This window comes from Anarhichas minor, unplaced genomic scaffold (genome assembly GCF_050575085.1).
Source record: "Anarhichas minor isolate MPS153535 unplaced genomic scaffold, ASM5057508v1 ptg000028l, whole genome shotgun sequence".
In the NCBI taxonomy this organism is placed as follows: domain Eukaryota; kingdom Metazoa; phylum Chordata; class Actinopteri; order Perciformes; family Anarhichadidae; genus Anarhichas; species Anarhichas minor.
In genome coordinates, this window is record NW_027466474.1 from 80,856 (window position 1) to 99,696 (window position 18,841).

The 18,841-nt window shown below is 40.1% G+C and overlaps 1 protein-coding gene across 1 annotated transcript in view; it reads left to right on the plus strand.

Moving 5' to 3' along the window:
• The first annotated feature begins 2,137 nt into the window (after positions 1–2,137).
• The window catches only part of fstl5 (follistatin-like 5), a 163,865-nt gene continuing 147,161 nt past the window's right edge, over positions 2,138–18,841 (plus strand). The window contains exon 1 of the mRNA XM_076103560.1: positions 2,138–2,230. Coding sequence (XP_075959675.1) covers positions 2,138–2,230 — 93 coding nt within the window. The remainder of the gene's footprint in view (positions 2,231–18,841) is intronic.

Here is an 18,841-nt window from a genome sequence, read left to right on the forward strand (position 1 = left end):
ATTATATGTCTGTCGCCCTCTTTACCCTCTTTGAATCTCCTTGCATCCACTCTGACTTTATATCCATCCCACCCCCCCAGGACTTTTTTCCATCTGTCTTTCATCGGCTGGCCGCTACAGGGCCATTCAAATGCCGGGCAATAATTCTCTGCAGTTTCATCACCACGAGTGACACCTTCCATTGATTAGTGCAGTTTTAAATAAAGGCACTTCACATTGATGTAAAATCCAATAAGGGTATAAAATAGTCCTGCTCATTGATTTGCAACATCACTCACAATAACCTAATATATAAAAGGATATTAAAGGGATATCTTACACAGAATGCAAAATCTATGACTGGTTAACGCTAGTAGCTTACAATCACACAAATATGCCTTGGTCAACTACTCCCATTGTTTCTCTGTTTTTATTTTTATGTGAGTCCGTATGGAGAAGCAGCATGTGGCAGCGACTTCTTTTGCAACGTTTAACAAAAATGTGAAAAAGTTGTTGCTCTGTGTCTTTATTTACCCTTCATAATAACAGCTCTTGTTTTGATTTAGGGGTGCAGAAGGGTTCAAAAACAATATTTCTGAAGTAGCTTCAGGATTGATCAAAAATGTAGTAAAACTAATTACTGAGGGAGATGTTTTGTGATGCTGTTGTGAGACAGCATGCAGGAATAATATATTACAAGATCATTTGACAAAGGCCTGTGTGCCGCATTTGAATAACAACAATATTCTTGTTATTCAAATGCTTGTTATTCAAATGCTGAATAAAAGCCTGAGCTTGAACCCCTGAAGACATTAACCTTCAGCTAGAACCTCTACAGGTATGGACATGTGTTACAGGATAGTGTAGCAGTGATAAGCAGAACGTTTTGCTAATTTGTGAGTCACTTGTTGCAGCTCACTGTGGTGAAATAAGTACAAGCATCAGATCTCACAACTGGGTGAATTAGAACGAAAACCAGAAGGGCACTCGGAGAGCACAGACCTCCACCAAGGCCATGTCCTTTCCTCGCAATGTTAATGAAAATATGAAATGAATGAAAAAATAATTCTTGAATCTGCCCCGTGATTCGTCTCATGCTCCAAAATGTAAGAGATTCATCCTTGGCCCATGCTACATCCTTTCATTAAGTTTAATTAAAATCAGGCCAGTACTTTCTTTGTGCTCCTGCTGACAAACAGACAAACAATCACAGACTCATGTGAGATATCCAATGAGAATTGCTCACTTGTTGGAGGTTGACTATCTGTGTGTTTGCCTCTTAACGGGTGGCATCTCTCATGTCAGCCTCTGCCATCAGTGTACGAATGTGAGCGTGAAATGTTTATATATATTCAAGTCCATATTCTTCTTTACGGTTTTGTCTTTGAGAAGGAACGTAGAGTTCAGATGAGACCTTATGAATGAATGTGTGGCCGTGTTTCTCCCAACCATTTAGTGTTCAAACAGTGAGCACCAGGTGCTGCTACAAGACTGTGTTGCTGATGACACAGCACTGAGCTACAGCGTCCCATTATTTTTGCTGCTGTTCCATACATGCTGTTTGCCAACGCAGCGTGCCAACGAGATATCCCCAACTCTCATGAATAATACAGCAAGATGGCCTCGGCTCCCCTGCCACTGTAGAGAAGCCCCCGATCTGTCACACTCACCTGGATATGACACACACTCCTGCTAAGGGGAATAAATGCTTGCTTTGTCTAGTTTGACATCCACACACTCACACATTTCCAGTGTGAGAGAGACAAATACACTTTATTCTTTCAGTGCTGTAAACAAAAGTATTGTATGAAACACACACACACACACACACATGCACATGCACTTTTCTTTTAGAGTGTGAGTTGAGGAGGCAGATGTATGAGAGATGGAAGTCAGTGAGCCTGACCGAGCTCGCTTCTCTTGGAGAGCTGGGTGATGTACGGAGGAACACACCATAATTATGTCCCGCTGTCTGGTTCAGACCTGGGAGAGACATCCTGCAGGTTTCTGACAGTCGACAAACACAAAATTATAAGTACATCGCAGCAATCGGTGCCAGGTCGAGTATCTGTCAGCAGCTCAGCATCTCTCAGCGCGGCGGGACACAGTAATGACTACGGCGGCAGCGGGTGGTGTACAAGTACCGGTTTGAGTGGAGATGGCCACTCAGAGATACGATGACCTGATTGAAAGGTTGCTGGTTGGAAAGCAGGACCAGGAGCTGGAGAAACCCGGGGACCAGTGCTCCCAGGTTGGTTAGCATGGCAACTTCTTCCCACAAGCTGAAGGGGCTCATTGGTTTCTGTCTGAACTTCAGGTTTTTCTTTTGTCAAGTTTTTAAAGTGAATTTCATTAAAAGATGTTGCAGATTGTTCTAACCCTTAATCGAATTGTGGGTTGCAGACAGAGTCTTGCAATTTTAGATGTCCAGGTAACATTATTGTCATCTGACAAATAAAATTAGTAAGTAGGATATGTCCATCTCAGGTTTGGCCCTCATAAATCCAGTGAAGAAAACCTGCACTTAAGACTGAATACTGAAGAAGAACAAATGCCCAGTTTAACCTTTCGACAACATTATCAAAGATGCTCAAATTTCTAAAGACTCATTTTACACATTAACTTGCTAATGTCATGTCATTTTCTAACATTATTCCACTTGGCTGGCTTGTTTTAATAACCTTCCTCACCTTACCCGTAACTCATAATGAGCGTTCCTTTACCCTCACAGTATTTGTCATTACTCTGCCGTGCTCTTTATTTTGTTGTGTAATGCTGATTATGTGCATTGATCTTGGTTATGCAGCACTTTGTTTGTTTCCGAAATGACCCATGAAAACAAATAATCACAGTTCTGTTTGTAAGTGATCAAGCATTGTAATCTTTCATAAAGGTATTCCCCGTATTTTTGAGCACACTGTTGTCTTCAGAGGGGATGTATACTGTGTATAAATTCTGTAGCTATACGAATAAAGCCATTACTCATACATTTGAATGCATACATTACTCACTGATTACTCCATTCACTACAAGGACTGTTTCTAAAGTTGAGATTGCTCTCCCTCAAACTGTTTCGCAAGGAAAGGTCAGGTTGTCTTTTGTTTAAGAGATAACATTTTCCTTTTATAATGTAGAAATGTAGCTTAAAAATAGCGATGGATTGGTGCTAATGTAGGTTAAATGTTTGATAGATGTATTGCAAATACACGTAAAGATGGAGCTTGTACATGCTGCTAGTAGAAACATGAACAAACCCAGATGTAGGACATTGTGTACTTGCTGTTGATTTGCCTAAAAAATATTCAATAGCAAGAATACAATAGAAAGAAACTACTCTGAGCTGAATAGCACATTCAGTTAGAGTTACGGTGCTTTCTGTCAAAATGTGATTTCCCAAAAGAACTTAAAAAAGGGACAGTGTGCACAGCCAAATCCAGCAGGATGCTCTCTCTATTCAATGTAATAGATTCTATGCTCGGCACGGAGGAGTAAAATGCACAACTACTGTACTTCATCAATGTGCAGAAGTCATTCACCATCAAGTCAGTTCGTCACCACTCTGTAGAGTTACCTCACTGATAATCTTCTAAAGTCTGATTGATCAGCTTTGAAGAAAAGGTTATCCGGCCTCTCCGACTTTGTGATGGCAGCGGTTATGAAAATGTTACAGTTAGTGTGGTGGTTTCAAACACTTCTTCTTAACTTTTGAGGGACTGAGCTTCAGGAAAGATAAAATCTCTCTGGAAGATTTAGATTACGAATGGATCACAAATCAAAAGAAACAAACAACGTGTCTGTGTCTGAAGTCCACCAGAACAACTTCAAATGCTCCTTTACATGTTTTCTACAAGTCTGTGAAACTCTACTGGAGGCAAGGAGGACATCACTCCAGAGGATATTTGATGATGGTGGAGGGGAGAACAAACACACTGGTTCAAAATCCCATAATGTTTTAGATCTGGTGATTATGAAAGGTCATAGTATATCACTCATAGCATTATCATACCCGGTGATACTCATTGAGTCAGTTATTGATGTAGCATGTATTTACAACAAACAACACAAAGTGCTTCACAATTCAAGACAAACACAAGACGTGAAATACAGACAAATAAAAAAACGAGCGATACCTTTAAAAGAGATGAAAAATGAATCAATGTCCACAGATTTGAAGGGAGTTTTAAAAATAAAAAGTCACGTCAAAGGCACAGCCACCTTTAGTTTTAAACCTGGAGGGAGGAACATCAACATGCCCTAAAAGTTTTCTACTGACCATTCAGAGCACTACAAGTGATCCTGAAATGGATTCTGAATATGAATTTGAGATGGTGGTAGTGAGTCAAAATAAATCATGTTAGTGGTAGAGCAGTACTTTCAATAAACAGGTAGAAAACAAAGTTACAGTATCTCTTGAGACAAAATGTTTGATCACTGGACAAAGGTGATCACTTGCAATGTTTTGTGTTATTCAAACCTTCCTTTTGAGCAGACAAGTGGACCCAAAGTAAACCAGCAGATGCAACCCACAAGTATGAAAACATGTTCGTTTTTAGTTTGTGTCCCGTCTCCATCTTTCCTGTTAAATGCCGACAGACAACGTCCTATAGGGAAAAGAAAGGAGCACACGGGTTGATCTGAAGGATTTAATTGAAGAAACATATCAACACTGCTGTGTCCTCGTCGGAGACAAAGACAAAATGGCAAACAGAGATAGTCAACCTACAACAGGTAAGCATTGGATCTCATTGGATAATTGGTTGAACAGGATTTCAAATCTATTGGATAGTGGATCCTAAAGTGGGGCACTGACTTTGGCAACTCCCACTTTTGGATCCACTATCCAATAGATTTAAAATCTGGTTGAACCAATTATCCAATGAGAATCGCTCACTTGTTGTAGGTTGACTATCTGTTTGTTTGCCTCTTAGTCTTCCTCCTCTTTGACTCAGATGAAGTAGTGTTGAGACGTTTAGTGTGTTTGCACAATTTAAAACACTGTAAATCAGTCGGTGTGCTCCAGTCCGTTCTTTTCCCTTGGAAGTTTCCTGTCCGGAAGCTGGGAGGCACCTGATTCAGCCGCATGCTGCTGGAAGATATACAAGGAAACTCTGTTTAACTGTAGGTACAACATGTTTGTCACATGTTTGTTTCTTTTTACTGAGAAGTCCTTTCCCACTCAGTGCATTCAATGAGCCGAAATCGATCTTGTGCTCTGAAATAATTAAGTTTCAACACTATGTCTTGTACCAGACAATAGCAGATCCTTTTTGATCTACAATTTACTGTATTTGCTTCCTGTCATTTCCTGTTGTTGTTGTTAAAACCTTGTAAAAACCAGATAGCTTTGGTCTCCTTCTCCTTTACCACTCGCAAATATTGTTGTTTTGGTCTCCAGCTGTGACAGCCAGTGCCATCCAGCCAAATTGTTTGGACTGATTTCCTTCAATCTTGCCAGAGGACGCACTGTAGCTCCATCCCCTCCCCGGGGTCTCTCTCTCACGGACTTTGATGCTTTTGAGACATAAATCCTGGACAGCTTTTTCCGCTCATCCCCGAGCTGTGTCAAGCACCACTTTGTTGCCATTTCAATTCTCCGTTTCATTGTGGCAGCTTCCAAAATGGGCGCTTGGAGAGTTTCGGCCTGGTGCGAGTTTGTTGATTGCAGTGCTTTATGACTTGGAAATGTGTTTGGTGGCTGAGTGGCATGGAGTGGTTTCATAATGGGAGCTTATCAAAGCAGTGGGCAGCAGGGGAGGAAAGAGACAGATAACAGGCGCAAGATAGAGAAGGAGCTGGATGGTTCCACTACTGAGATACACACTCAGTTGCCAGTTTATTAGGACCATATAGCTACAACTAATACAGATCCAGTAAATCCGACATTCATGAAGGTTGTAATGTTCATTCTTTGCTTTGCTGTGTGATGATTTTGGTGGCTGTAGTTTGTGGTGTGTACTGCATTGTACTGAGAGATCAATTTATATCAGTAAGGGGAGACTGAATTACAGAAACACAACTCTGTTTAATGCAATGCCATTTAACGGCACCACAAACTGCAAATCATGATTTAATTAAAGGAGAGTAAAAATTGATTTCATTTTCCGTCTCATTCATCTTCATCTACACTTGTATCTTCAATATATAGTGGCAACATACCACATCTTGTTAATAATAACCTTTCTTGAATAAACAATAAATTCGATTTTTTTTATGTGAATGAACCTGACCTGCACAGACTGGAGAACTTTCCTCTATAGATTGCATTCCTTTGGTTGAGGATTTAGCACTTAGCACATGAGCTGTAGCTTTGAAAGAAGAGTGCATGATCATCCTGCAGGGAAAATACTAAAGAAACCTCCTTTTGTTTTCCTCGGCCAACACTAGATGTCCCCATGAGCATTTGATAGAACTAAAACCGCTCAGCCTGTGCCATAGCACCCTTTAGATGTTCATGCATGGGCCTTTTTCCTCTTCAAGAGCATATCATGTAGATGCAAATGTAGAGAAGCAAGTGTGCAGACATCGCTAACGGGACGTAGAATAGGCCTACTAAGCGCCCAGGCTAAACGCAGGGCATTACATGGTGATGCGTCCCAGTGGCCTGTGGAGAAAGTCTGAGCTCTGAAAAAAGAAAACTGGTGTATTGTGGGTCAGGTGATCAAAACAGAGGATTAGATGGGGAAGCTTCAGGGGTGTAACGTCTCGGATCTCACAGCAGCTCGCCCTAAAGTGGATTATGAAACTGATATTGTTGTCCGATGTTTACTGGAGGGCGAGAGATGGGAGGAAAAAGAATCTGCCGGTAGACAGAGGAGGAGACGCCGGTGGCTGATGTAGGATAAACGTATAGCTCGCCCGGAGTAAGACTTAAGATCACTGTGGAGAAGAAATAAAAGTGTATAGTGGCAGGTGGAAGGAAGAGCTGCGAAGAGAGGTTTCACAGGAGGGCGAAGTTGTGATTAGAGAGAGATTGGAGGTGAAATCCCAGGGAATCACCGGCAGCTGTGCAGGTTGCTCATTGAAGTCTTACTTTCATGGGTGTGAGGAAACAATCAAAATGGAGTTGGGGAAGAATCAAGAGCGGGATTGATACATCTGTGCCAGGGACTTTGGATTTAAAGATGGAGAAGGACTGGGAAGTAGAGTGTACCGCGGAAGCACCAGCAGATGTTCCCTTTTGTCGGCGCTGTAGTTGGAATTAATTAAGCCCCCCCCCCCCCCCCAAACATCACAACAGTCTCCTCTTCTGCCCACCTGAATCTTCTAATTAACTTGTTTTAAAACATGAGATCACAGCATTTCAAGTTTCACCAGGGGAGACAATCTTTTATTAGCATATTCATCATTCCTCATGTGTTTTTTTCCTTCAATTTTCAACACTATTTCTTGGTTGATGAGGCTCATTTAATTTGTAATGATTAAGTGATGAAAACGAGGCTTGTTTTAATTAAAGTTTGTAGACAGATTAACAAAAAATGTGCTAGTGGAGTGATTTTACACATCAGCGGTGGCCATTGAGACGTAAAACTGTGTTCAGAGGAGGCGTTATAAGAAAAGTTTTCTGAGGCATAGTTCAGTCAACATCGAGCAACGCTGAAAGCAAGAAACGTCACTGTATTATTGCATTCTTCTTACTTCTCCACATAGAATCGATTTATTTGGAAAGAAAAAGGATGACTTTTTTGTGTGCAGTCCTTTCAAACCCTTGGTAAAAACACATTATATGGCTATTTAGCGTGTTCTGTAAGAAAAGATGTAAAGCCTTAAAGACCTTGTTTGCTGTAAAAGCCACAAGCTGCAACACGGAAATAAACTTAATTCCACCAAGCCAAAGATACAAAGGGAAGTTATCTTGCAAAGGTTTTTCCGACTGACAAAACAAGATTTCACATTTTTTTTGATCTTCTCTTCACAGTCAGAAACGGTAAAAAGACAACACCCTGGATTCTGACTGAGGTTTGACATTTAGAGACAAATATCACCAGAAATCCGCTTTGTTGATTCCGTTGTGCTGCATTCTGCAGTTTCAGACTCAAACTCAGAGACGCTGCAACAATGTTGGTTAGAAATTAAATGACAACTAGAGTTAGAGTTTAGAACAAGTTGTAAAAAAATTAATATAAATAGTCCCGAACCAATTTCGAATTGCACTCTAACAGATGATCAGTGGGCAGTTTAAAAAGGATCAGCTGAACCAGAGTATCACCTTTTTATTTCACTGTCTTCTTCCTTGTAAAACCTGGCCCCTACATTATTACCCACAATGCAACTTGTGTCACTCGTTTCTCATATTTCTCATGTTTTATACTACAAATTCTGGCCAGATCCTACACATTGTGTGAAATGAGACACACTCATTGTTTTGTTTTTTTACGATCCACTGGTTTTACTGCTTCGGTTCAGACTCACTGATTTCTTCAGTAGAAAAGCTCTGATTAGAAACCACTATATGCTCACTGCTCAACACTGAACTGCAGCGACTTGCTTGTAAACATTATGGAGCATTTAGCTGCTGCAGAACCAGAGGTGGTGCTGACCAAAAATGAAGCTCAAAGGAGAATATTGGATTTAAATTCACCAGGTCAACAGAAACATGATGCCAAATGAAAGCTAACGTTGCTCCGTGTCTGCTGGATGTGTGACCTGTTTGCTAACACATCCACCGTAGCATAGTTGTTAATTGGTAATAAGTCAATTTCAGTTTTCATAGCTTGTCCAGCTGTCCCAATGCAGCCACGGAAATCAATGAAGACTTCTTTAAAGGAATCTATAAAAATCTGCAACATGTGTATTGGAATGATTCAATTTAATCTGTATTTATTAAGCATTTACGTACAAAGATAAGTGCTGCTAATTTGATTCAGAAGATGTTTGATCATTATTTAATGATGAAAAAGGGGTGAGATATTCATCACGGATACTCCAGCAACACTATTGCTCTATTAATGTGTAATCACACTAATCCTCTCTTTCCATAGAGGATATCTCAGTAGATTTATCTGTGAACATCTGTTTGAATCAAGCAAATCAAACTGTGCTGATTCGCAATGAAATCAAAGTACGGCTGATTATCCTTTTTTATATATTAAAACCAAAATTGATGTTTCTGAGTCAACTCGGATGACAATGATCATTATTTATGCCATAACAAGTAACAATTTATTTAAAAAACAAGCAGCAATTAACAATGTTTGTTTTACTTACTAAAGTAAAGATAAAACAAGATGAGCAGCACCAATATGTTTTTGTAAAGACACCAGTAAGACCTTAACGATTCAAGATGTTGAGTTCCACTCTACTCCTTCGGTGTCAAATTTACTCAATACTAATAACATCAATATCACGCTTTACAGTCAGCAACTCAGCCGCAGGCAAATCCCAAAAGCTGTACGTGACAAATGAGCCGGTGTTCATTCACATCACTCACCACTTTATGAGACACATTTCTGCTTGTTCATTACGAGGCTGCTGTTTCACGTAAAAACTGACTGTCTCCTGTCCAACTCATTGTTTCTCCAGGTTGTTTTACTGCTCAGTGTGTTCGTCACCTATTTGGATGTCTTCTGTGTGAAAATGACCCAACTGCATAAAGATCACATGAAATGATGGACAAAGAGAAGAACATTTCTTGAGTTTTGAAGATCATTTTTAGACATTTAAACAATGTTGTTGCCTGTCAGAGAGAAAGTAGATGTGAATGTAACACTGTCAATCATTTCTTTTGTATTGAAAGAGTTGCTTGTAAGTATTTAAATCCAGACAATTTTGCCATCAATTTATTTATTATTGTCTATTATTTTCACTTCGTTTTTAGTGGAGACTTGGCACAACTCCTCCTCTACAGAGTTTATATTGTAATGACAGATGGGATATATTATATCGACATATAGCCCAAAAATGTTCAGTAGCCGCAACCTCCGATCACGCGGACAAATCAGTTACATAATTTCTAGAAAGTTTTTGGACCCTCATCTTCGTGTGAGCTCAGACACATTTTAAACCAGATTACTTTGTTAGCATTTTTAAAAACAGGATATCTCTGAATGTACTTGTATTTGTACAATGTCCTGACACTAAATGACTGTTGTATACTATATATCTGTTTTTAAGTCTTTTGTCTCAATATGTGATGTTTTTTTGTTCCACGTTGTCGTGCTTTTAGTTTCTTTTTTTTATACATATCTTAAGAGGAAATTCTAGTTATAGCACCTTTTTACAGTTGAAATGTTGCATAAATCAAATTTGGGACCAGGCACAGAAAACTGCACACACAGCACGTATAGGGCAATGAACTGGAAGTTAATAGAAGCAAATTTTTGCCCATGGGCTTCATATAAGGTTATTCCATTCATAGACAGCCAGGTTTCATCCAAAGAGCAAGTCTGCATTTTTGGACAAAAATGGTGAATAAAAATGTCATTATCTGATGACAGTGTTGGAAGAAGTACTCCGACCCTTTAGTAGATAAAAGGGAAACAGTACATTTGTATTAAAAAGTCCTGCATTCACAACCTTTCTGAGTAAAAGTATAAACTTATTAACAGCTAAATTAAGTATTAAAAGTGAAAGAAGTGTTCAACAACGCTAGCTACGAAAAACATTTCCTGTAATACGTTTATATCCCACAAAATCAATGGGACGGATAAAACACTGGACTTCTGTCGAGGAGAAGAAGCGTGTTTGTGTCTCGTGTGTGACCACAATCACAAGAAGTTGATTTATTTGTTCTTTTCTTAAACCTTATAAGTTGATTGTAAAGACTGTTTGCACGTAGCATACACGTTGCTGGCCATTCAGAGGAAAACGCACAAAATGAGGAATAAAGTTTCTTTAGATATCTCTAGTATACCCTAGTATGAGTATACTTTGCAGGAATAACTTGATATGCAGTAAAATGGCTTCTGTAACTGATATGTTATTATACATTATATTATTGGGTCGATATTGATGTGTAAGGGTTTACGGTTTAAGCAGCATTTAAGTGTTGTTGCTGTTTAATAGAGCTACTTTTGTAACCGTGTTGGTTATTTCATGTATTTGAAAAAGGTTCTCAAATGTTTTAATGTATTTTTTTGTTCTGCAAAAAAACAATAACAATTGATGTGGAGTAAATGTAATGGAGTAAAAAGCAAAATATTTCCCTTTAAAAGTCGACCGTAAAATTAACATACAAAGTACTTAGAACCTTGAAGTACTTGAGTAAATTACTTTAGTTACATGCCACCAGTCCCCGATGATGCTGTGGTGAGAAGCATGCAGACGAGCACACTTCTCACCACACTAACTTTTAAATGGTATAAAACGCTGCTTTCAGCCTGGTGTTCAGCTACTCTTCAGTACAACCAGAAACTCGCACCAGCATGACCTCTGCTCGCTCCTCCACAAGTAAAAGCTTATCCAAACAAGACGAGTCCTCACGTCGGTTGCTTGTTGCGTTTGGTCTAATCCTCACCTCCCCTGCAGCAAAAGAAAAAGTACATAGGCTGTACAGCAAGAGCTGCCATGTTCGCTTGCTCTGCATAATGAGATCTGATCACAATATGGACAGAATGCAGACATGCATATAAATCACAGATGTAAGGGCAAAGGCGTGATTGGATTGTTCATTAGCCTCGTAGGAAATCCAAATTCATTGCACTGCATGGAGAAAATCAGGTCTCAAAGGAGCTGTAATTAACATTCATACCATTAATATAACATCAAACAACTATTTACTATGTAAAGATAAAGAGTCTACCTGAGCAGAGAATGAAGTCGCCCTCTTTGTGTGTGTTGTAGTCTGAGCTTTTCCTTGCTTAGTTGACGTAGCCGGCCGGTTGCTTGTGGTTTTAGTGCTTGTGAGCGTGTCTCACTGGGTAGCTGATGGCCGCCGCTCTGCACTGCTCACATATGGCGGTTACACCTGATAACGCTGTCCTGACCGTTGGTGCCGTCGCGGAAGCACAGCACCTACCCTCCGGTTTTTGCAACATTTCGGATCCGTATTTAAGTTCTTGTTTTCTGCTGTTTATGTTGATTTTAGAGATTTGCTGCATTTATGTTGTTAAATTAGCCTAATGCCTTCATATATTTTGGTAGGATTTTAGGTTGCATAAAATCTTCTATAGGTTTATACTCTTTATACATAGTCTATGCTCTATCCAAACACACTTTACTTACTATAGGAACACGTGATCATGCCAAATGTTAAAGGGATCTATGAGATTGCATTCAAGTGGCCTGAAAATGTCTTTTACTGTTTCATGCGGTTGTCTAAATATATTTAAATCTGTGACTACTTTGTTCGTCTCTCCATTTATAGATAACGCTTGTCCAGTTGCAATGCAATACAAATTATTTTGAAGATATAATTTCAGTAAAATCATGTTGCCAGATGCTAAAACAGCATTGAAATATTGGAATCAAAGTTTGTCAAAGTTGTCTTGAAGCTCTCAGCTTTTCTTCCTACCAGTATATCTCATTCCTAGACCTGCTTCAAATCTGGACCGTGTCTTTTTATGTCAAGGAAATGTTTCATGTTTTTCATCCTGCTAAGTCAGATTTCATTCCACATCCTTTGGGAAACAATGCTTAGCTAAGAGGCACTTCAAAAGACAACACTCAGTTGCAGCGGCTACAAAAAAAACTTTTGATCAATCATGATCCACTTTTTTTCGGTCTGTGTCCTCTGGGGAAAACGTTTGGCAACATTATTTGAGCTGAGACGTTCAGAAAACACTTAAATGTTTGTGCAGTCATAAGATGTCCAAAAATAATAAAATATGCCAGAATAATCATGTTAATTACTGAACTGTCTGCTTTTTGCCTTTATAGTACTAGCTTCCTAATTAGAATAAATAGTCAATTCTGTTGAGCACAGATTCAGTTCTCCATGAATCCTGGACTGACGCCGTTGGCAGGATGATACGAGTGTGGCAAACACTGTCCACCAATAAAAGTGGAGTGGGCCTGGAAGCAGCATGGTGGCATGTCCTACTCGGAGGGCTGTTTGGGTTTCTAGCTTGTGATTAGAGCGAATGTGGACTCTGACCTCAGTCAGACACAAAAGCTTTCACTCAAAGTGCCGTGACTACTGCATTATGAATGCACCTGCAGATTATTCCATCAGGACTGACTCAGCAAAGACTTCCACTCGCTTTTCAAAGTATCACTCCGTGCATAAATGCCGGGAGCTGAAAACAGTCATGAGCGAGTCCTGCTGAAAGCATTCAAGAGGAAGTAAAACACACGTCAGCTGCCAAACACACAAAACAGAGAGCTGAATACGACGTCCACTGTTGCTGTGAGTCTCCATATTACATTACTCCAGGTATTAGTGTCAAGTTTACTTCTGATATATTGATATTGTGATGTGAGACTGGATATCGTCTTAGATTTTAGATATCGTAATGTGGCTAAAGTGTTGCCTTTTACTGTTTTTCAAGGCTGCATTACTGTTCGTTGTTTTTACTGCGTTAATATTTTGTAAAAGCACCAATGGTCAACACTAAAGTATCGTATCGATATCGAGGTATTTGGTAAAAAATTGACATCAATTCACCTTCTTTGTGAAGAAAAAACAACATTTAATGTGCCAGTTAAAAGATGCATTGAGCAATAACTCAATAAATATTCTGATCCATCAATTAATAATCTAAAAGTCTCTCTTCAGTATTCAGGCAGAAAACGAAGATTTGTTTTACAAATACATGTTGCAGCTACCAGTGAAAAGATGAAATGAGGGGCTCGTTAGATGGGGAAACACTTGAAAGTTATCACAGCAGTCATTTTATCTTTCAGTGGACTAGAATAGGGTAACAATAAGTGGGAACAGTACACGATAAACATCTGTGTAAATGCTGAAAACAAGAAAACTATTATTAATATTATTTTAATTGTGGTGAAAGCCGGGTCAATGTGGTATAGTGAATGTTGAAAACTAGGACATTTGAGTGTTTTACAGATATTTATCAGGACTTGGGACACCCAGCTTGAAACTGTGACAATCCCGCTGAACGTAGAAGGTCTGGTTAGAGCAGTTTATACAGAGGTTAGCCCGCTACAACGGTCGCAATGGCAACGGTACGCAGAAAAATGGCCGCCGCTCTTACCATACTGTTACGTTGATTTGAATGGGAATATCCATTCTTCCCCATTCTATTTCTATGACTAGAGCCCATTATAATGACCACTGGAGCTTTGACCAGTGAAAGTTTAGCATGCTTGCTTAATAAATTACTTATGATTATTTAAAACAAATCCAATGCCAAAGACCAATCTGTTGATTGACAAATAATTTCAACATCTTCACATACCTAAGGATCTGCTAACCAAAAAACCTGCTAAACCATGGAGTAATCCACTCCCCATGACTTATCATTACAAGTTTGTAGCTATAGCCATCTTTTTTTTCAAACATTGGAAATCTCATTCGACCAACGGAGCTCTTAAAGTCTTTTCGTTAGCTCCCAGAGAGCGCATGCAGGGGTGGTTCTCCAGCACAACTGCTGCATTAATTCACAGAGGTCAAATGGAAAGTCTGAGCTCTGGAAGACGGCTCCAAACGAATGTCACTCTGTTCGAGTAGAGGCCCGCAGAGCGGAGAGTGGGAGCCATATGCTTGGTGCTAATGCAGCAGTCGCAGCGAATGTGCACCGAGTTGACATCGCAATCTGGAGCCGTGCACGCCGCCACCGAAGTTTAACCGATAATGGGATGTGAAACTGGTCACATATCACATCTGTGTGAGCAGGCTCCTGCTGACGCTCCCCGTACAATTTGTCACAATCTATTACAGTCTTCACCGCACACCGACACACACACACGCTGAATATTCTCACTGCCAATCTTTTCTGTAAAGGCACAAAAACACATGAAAAAAATGCCAGCTCACACGCACCAATTCATGCAAATAACTAAATTTGAACACACAGAGGTGGACTTTCTACCACTCCATTGTGTGCAAACTTTCAAAACCAACACCCCCCCCCCCCCCAACCTATTGTACTCTCAAACACGACCGCCAGCACACATTACACAGAAACCCACACACAGACAAAATGAACTCCCAGCTTGAAAAACAAGATGCTACAACAAGCTGCAGAGACAAATTCCTTCCCCCCTCTTCTTTATTCAACATGCAGCCCATTAATTGTCCGCGTGATAAATTACAGCCATCTCAGCAGCCCCCATGTGACATATACACTCGGGTTGTTTATAAGCACAGATGTGGCAATGTAATCTCTGGATTTGCCGGGAGAATGTCAAGGGAGAGCCCCCTCTTACTCGCCTTAATGAATCATGCTATAACTTAATTTTGAAGGAGCAAAAACACATTGGGCATATGTGCTGACTGAGCGTGAGCACGTGCATCATGTTTAATTATATGCATTGATGTGGCACTGGCTGTGTAGTTACTTATGAGGCATGACGCTCATGACATGCTTCATCACGATTTACATGAAAACATGTTTCTGTGAGCAACATCTCTTGTGCTACGTTGTCATTATTGACTCTGCACTACACATTACAGCTACCTCTTAAGCACGACGCCCCCAAATTTGGGGGCTCTCGGGCTCAGAACCCCTCAAACTCACATGCGGAAAATAGCATGATTGTTAGCCAGAAGTGTGGACACGGCCACTTTTTTTTTTCGATGAACCAGCAACGTGTGGACAACAACATCATATAAGTCACTTATTATAAACTCCAAAGACAACTATAGGCTACACATATAAGCACAAGTATATCGTGGCATAAAAGCACCAAATCCGGGCCAGAAATCGGCGCTATGAGTACAGTAAATCAATGTTTGTACCCTCATGCTAACAGCTACCAAGTCATACAAAGCATGTAATAGCATTAGCACACGTGGCGGAACACGTAACTAACTTCTTTTTTACGATCCGTATAAGCACTAAACAGTTGTGGGTGATCAAACGTACCTTCATGCTGAACTTCGCCGAAAAAAATCGTGGGTATGCGCCCAAGTTTTATGAAAAATATGGATAATAACGTCGGAGAATTTCCGTTCCAAAGCTGTAGTCATTGCTGCCAACTGCATACTGTTGACTTCCGACTTGTTTCCAGAATAAGAGCGGTCAAGGGGGCTTGGGCGAGTGGTCAGACTGCCTGCGACCGGAAATTTCCGCCGGGGTACACGCGTCACTTCTGGCAACTTTATTGTATGAAATCTTTTGACGATCACCACCAAACTTGGCATGAGTCTTCCTAAGCCTGTGACGCGTCTAAGGAGGGGTTGTTTTTGGAAATCGACCGAGGATAGGCTGCCATGCAGCCACACACACACACATGAAATGAGAAAATCCTACAGATGACAGCCAAAACTGGCTCTGATGATGTTATGAATATGAATATGATTCCTATTATCTGTATTTGGATGTATTGAATCATATGAGTGATAAAGAAAGTGAAATATATAGTTATATAGTGTATAAAAGTACAATGTAAGAGCTGCAACAGCTGGTTCGAAAATGATGGCCTCGCCTGACTAAAACCTCTTATTCTTAACTTTATTCCACTTTATTCCACTTTAACCTTTTTTTAATAACTACTGATCAGTTATGCTATGACTTGGGAAAGTTTCAGGGAGCTAGCTGCATTATTTCAATAACCTTTTATCACTGAAAGTGCATTTTTCCCAGGCGAGGCTGAATATTTTCACTTTCAGCTGTGTTATGTCTTATTTTCTATATTAACCAGCAACATATTCACAATATGACCTATGTAAACTATGTCACAGGTGTTGTGATCTGATTATATCAACAAAAATTATTAAAATCGACCTTGTAGTTACAGAGCTATGGTCAGTTTTGTAGGGCTATGCTTTTTCGCTCAGAGACCTCAAAAACGGCTCCGAGCTTAATAAATACTTGGTATTCTTTGACCAACACATTGTCACCCCGATGCGTCAAATACCTCAACTTGGTCAGTGCTCCTAACTATGACACTCTAGGTCCCCCTCTTACGTCCCTTATGGAAGTGTCGGGGACGTTGTGTCAATATACGCTCCTTACATGCGTCATGTTTTTTCAAAATTAACTTTTGTCTTCACAGGAAGTTTCGTTTAGGCAACCAAACCTTTTAGTTCAGGATGGCCTAATCCGGCATTTGTAGCAAAAGCTACGATTTATTACATATAAAGACCACAAAAGCACACACCGGGGGGGGGGTTGGATGGAAGGTGGATGGGTCCAAGAAACAGTGATCTTTCAGCCTGGAGACCACAGTTCATTCATGTGAAACGAGAAGTCACATTGATGCTTTCATCACGTAACTTGCGTACTTCAGTAATCACACTTCCATAGTTATTTTAACCCAAACGACAATCTATTTCTAAACCTAACCAAGCAATTTCGTTGCCCAAACCTAAGTGTTGTTTCCTGTGAAGACAGAAGTTTATTTTGAAAAGACCCTGTGCACGTAACGAGCAGAAATGTCATGTGTTGCTGGCTTTCATACGAACCGTTGTGTGAGGATGCGTTGCTGAACTCGACTGGGATGACGACTCACGTGACCACCGAGTGACAAACGAGTCACGTGATTAGCGACTGATGTGACTCCAGTGGCTAAGGACACTAACGACTCATGTCACCAAATGTCAAGATTTACTTCCAGTTTTGCTCGGGACATGAACAGTAGTCTCCTGGACTATAGGCCTGTGTTTGCTTATGTGAACTATCTCGCACTTTATACTAGGTCAGTTGCTCTGAGCATGTAAAAAGAAGGGCGGTGTGTTTACATTAACTTAGGTGTTGTCTTTGGCATCTTTTGTGGGTTAGAAAGGGTTCAGGAACACAACAATATGTCATTGAAATGCTTACTGTGAGATGAGATAAACCTTTATTGATTCCCAGCATGAAATTCTGTTGTTGGACAGAGATAGGAACAGATAAATAGGGAAAGTAAAGTAAGAGGTATATACATTTAAAATAACAATAGAATCAAATGTAGAACCTATACGAGAGCATTTAGACAGTAACGATATGAAGGTGGATGTAGGAAGAGGAAGACATCGGTTTGAACGGGTCGGGGACAGATGATGCCGGGATGAAAGGCTTTTGTCTCCAGGTGAAATCATCGATGACAATAACGTTGCTTATCACAGCTACGCAGACGACGTTCAGATTGACTTAGCTCTTTCACCAAGTGACTATGGTCCCTTGGTGAAGGAGCTTAGATCAAGTCAATAGCCGGATGCAATTAAATTTCCTTCAATTAAATAATGACGTGACGGCTTTCTATCTTGCTTCAGGTCATTTCAGGCTGTGGTTGTATCACCCAAGAAGACTGTCCTCACCAGAAAACAACTGTTGTTTTTTGTTCAAATGCTTAAAATAACCTTGGTCTTCCTGACAAGTGACCTCTTATGGTAAATAGTGTCTGTCCTCTCCCACAAGCAAAAGAGGACGGAGGTTATTGGGCATACGAAGTGGCTGACTATCAATGCAGAACATGGTTTGCATATTGTCTCCTTAATACTACATGTGACTAAGGACTTTTTTACCAGCTGAAAGTATCCTACTGCAACTGAATTTAGTCCTCTGCTCCTTCTGTCAAAATGCAGGTTAAATTCCTCAAAGGTTTTTGGTCCCTTGGTGAAGTTATTGCAGTGGAAACAACTAAATGTTATTTTTATTGACCATAAACACTTTTTTATAACCTGAACCAAGTTTTAGTTGCCAAAACTTGACCTTATGAGGTGCAAGATCAGAAGATGCTCATGTGAGTGACCTACTATAGAACGGTGACAAAAACAATCAATTCAATTCAATTCAATTTATAATTTAGTCTAATTGAACGCTACTACAAGGAACTTTCATTTTGTTTTGATTTTAGCGGCCCATGTGGACGGAAGTGGTGT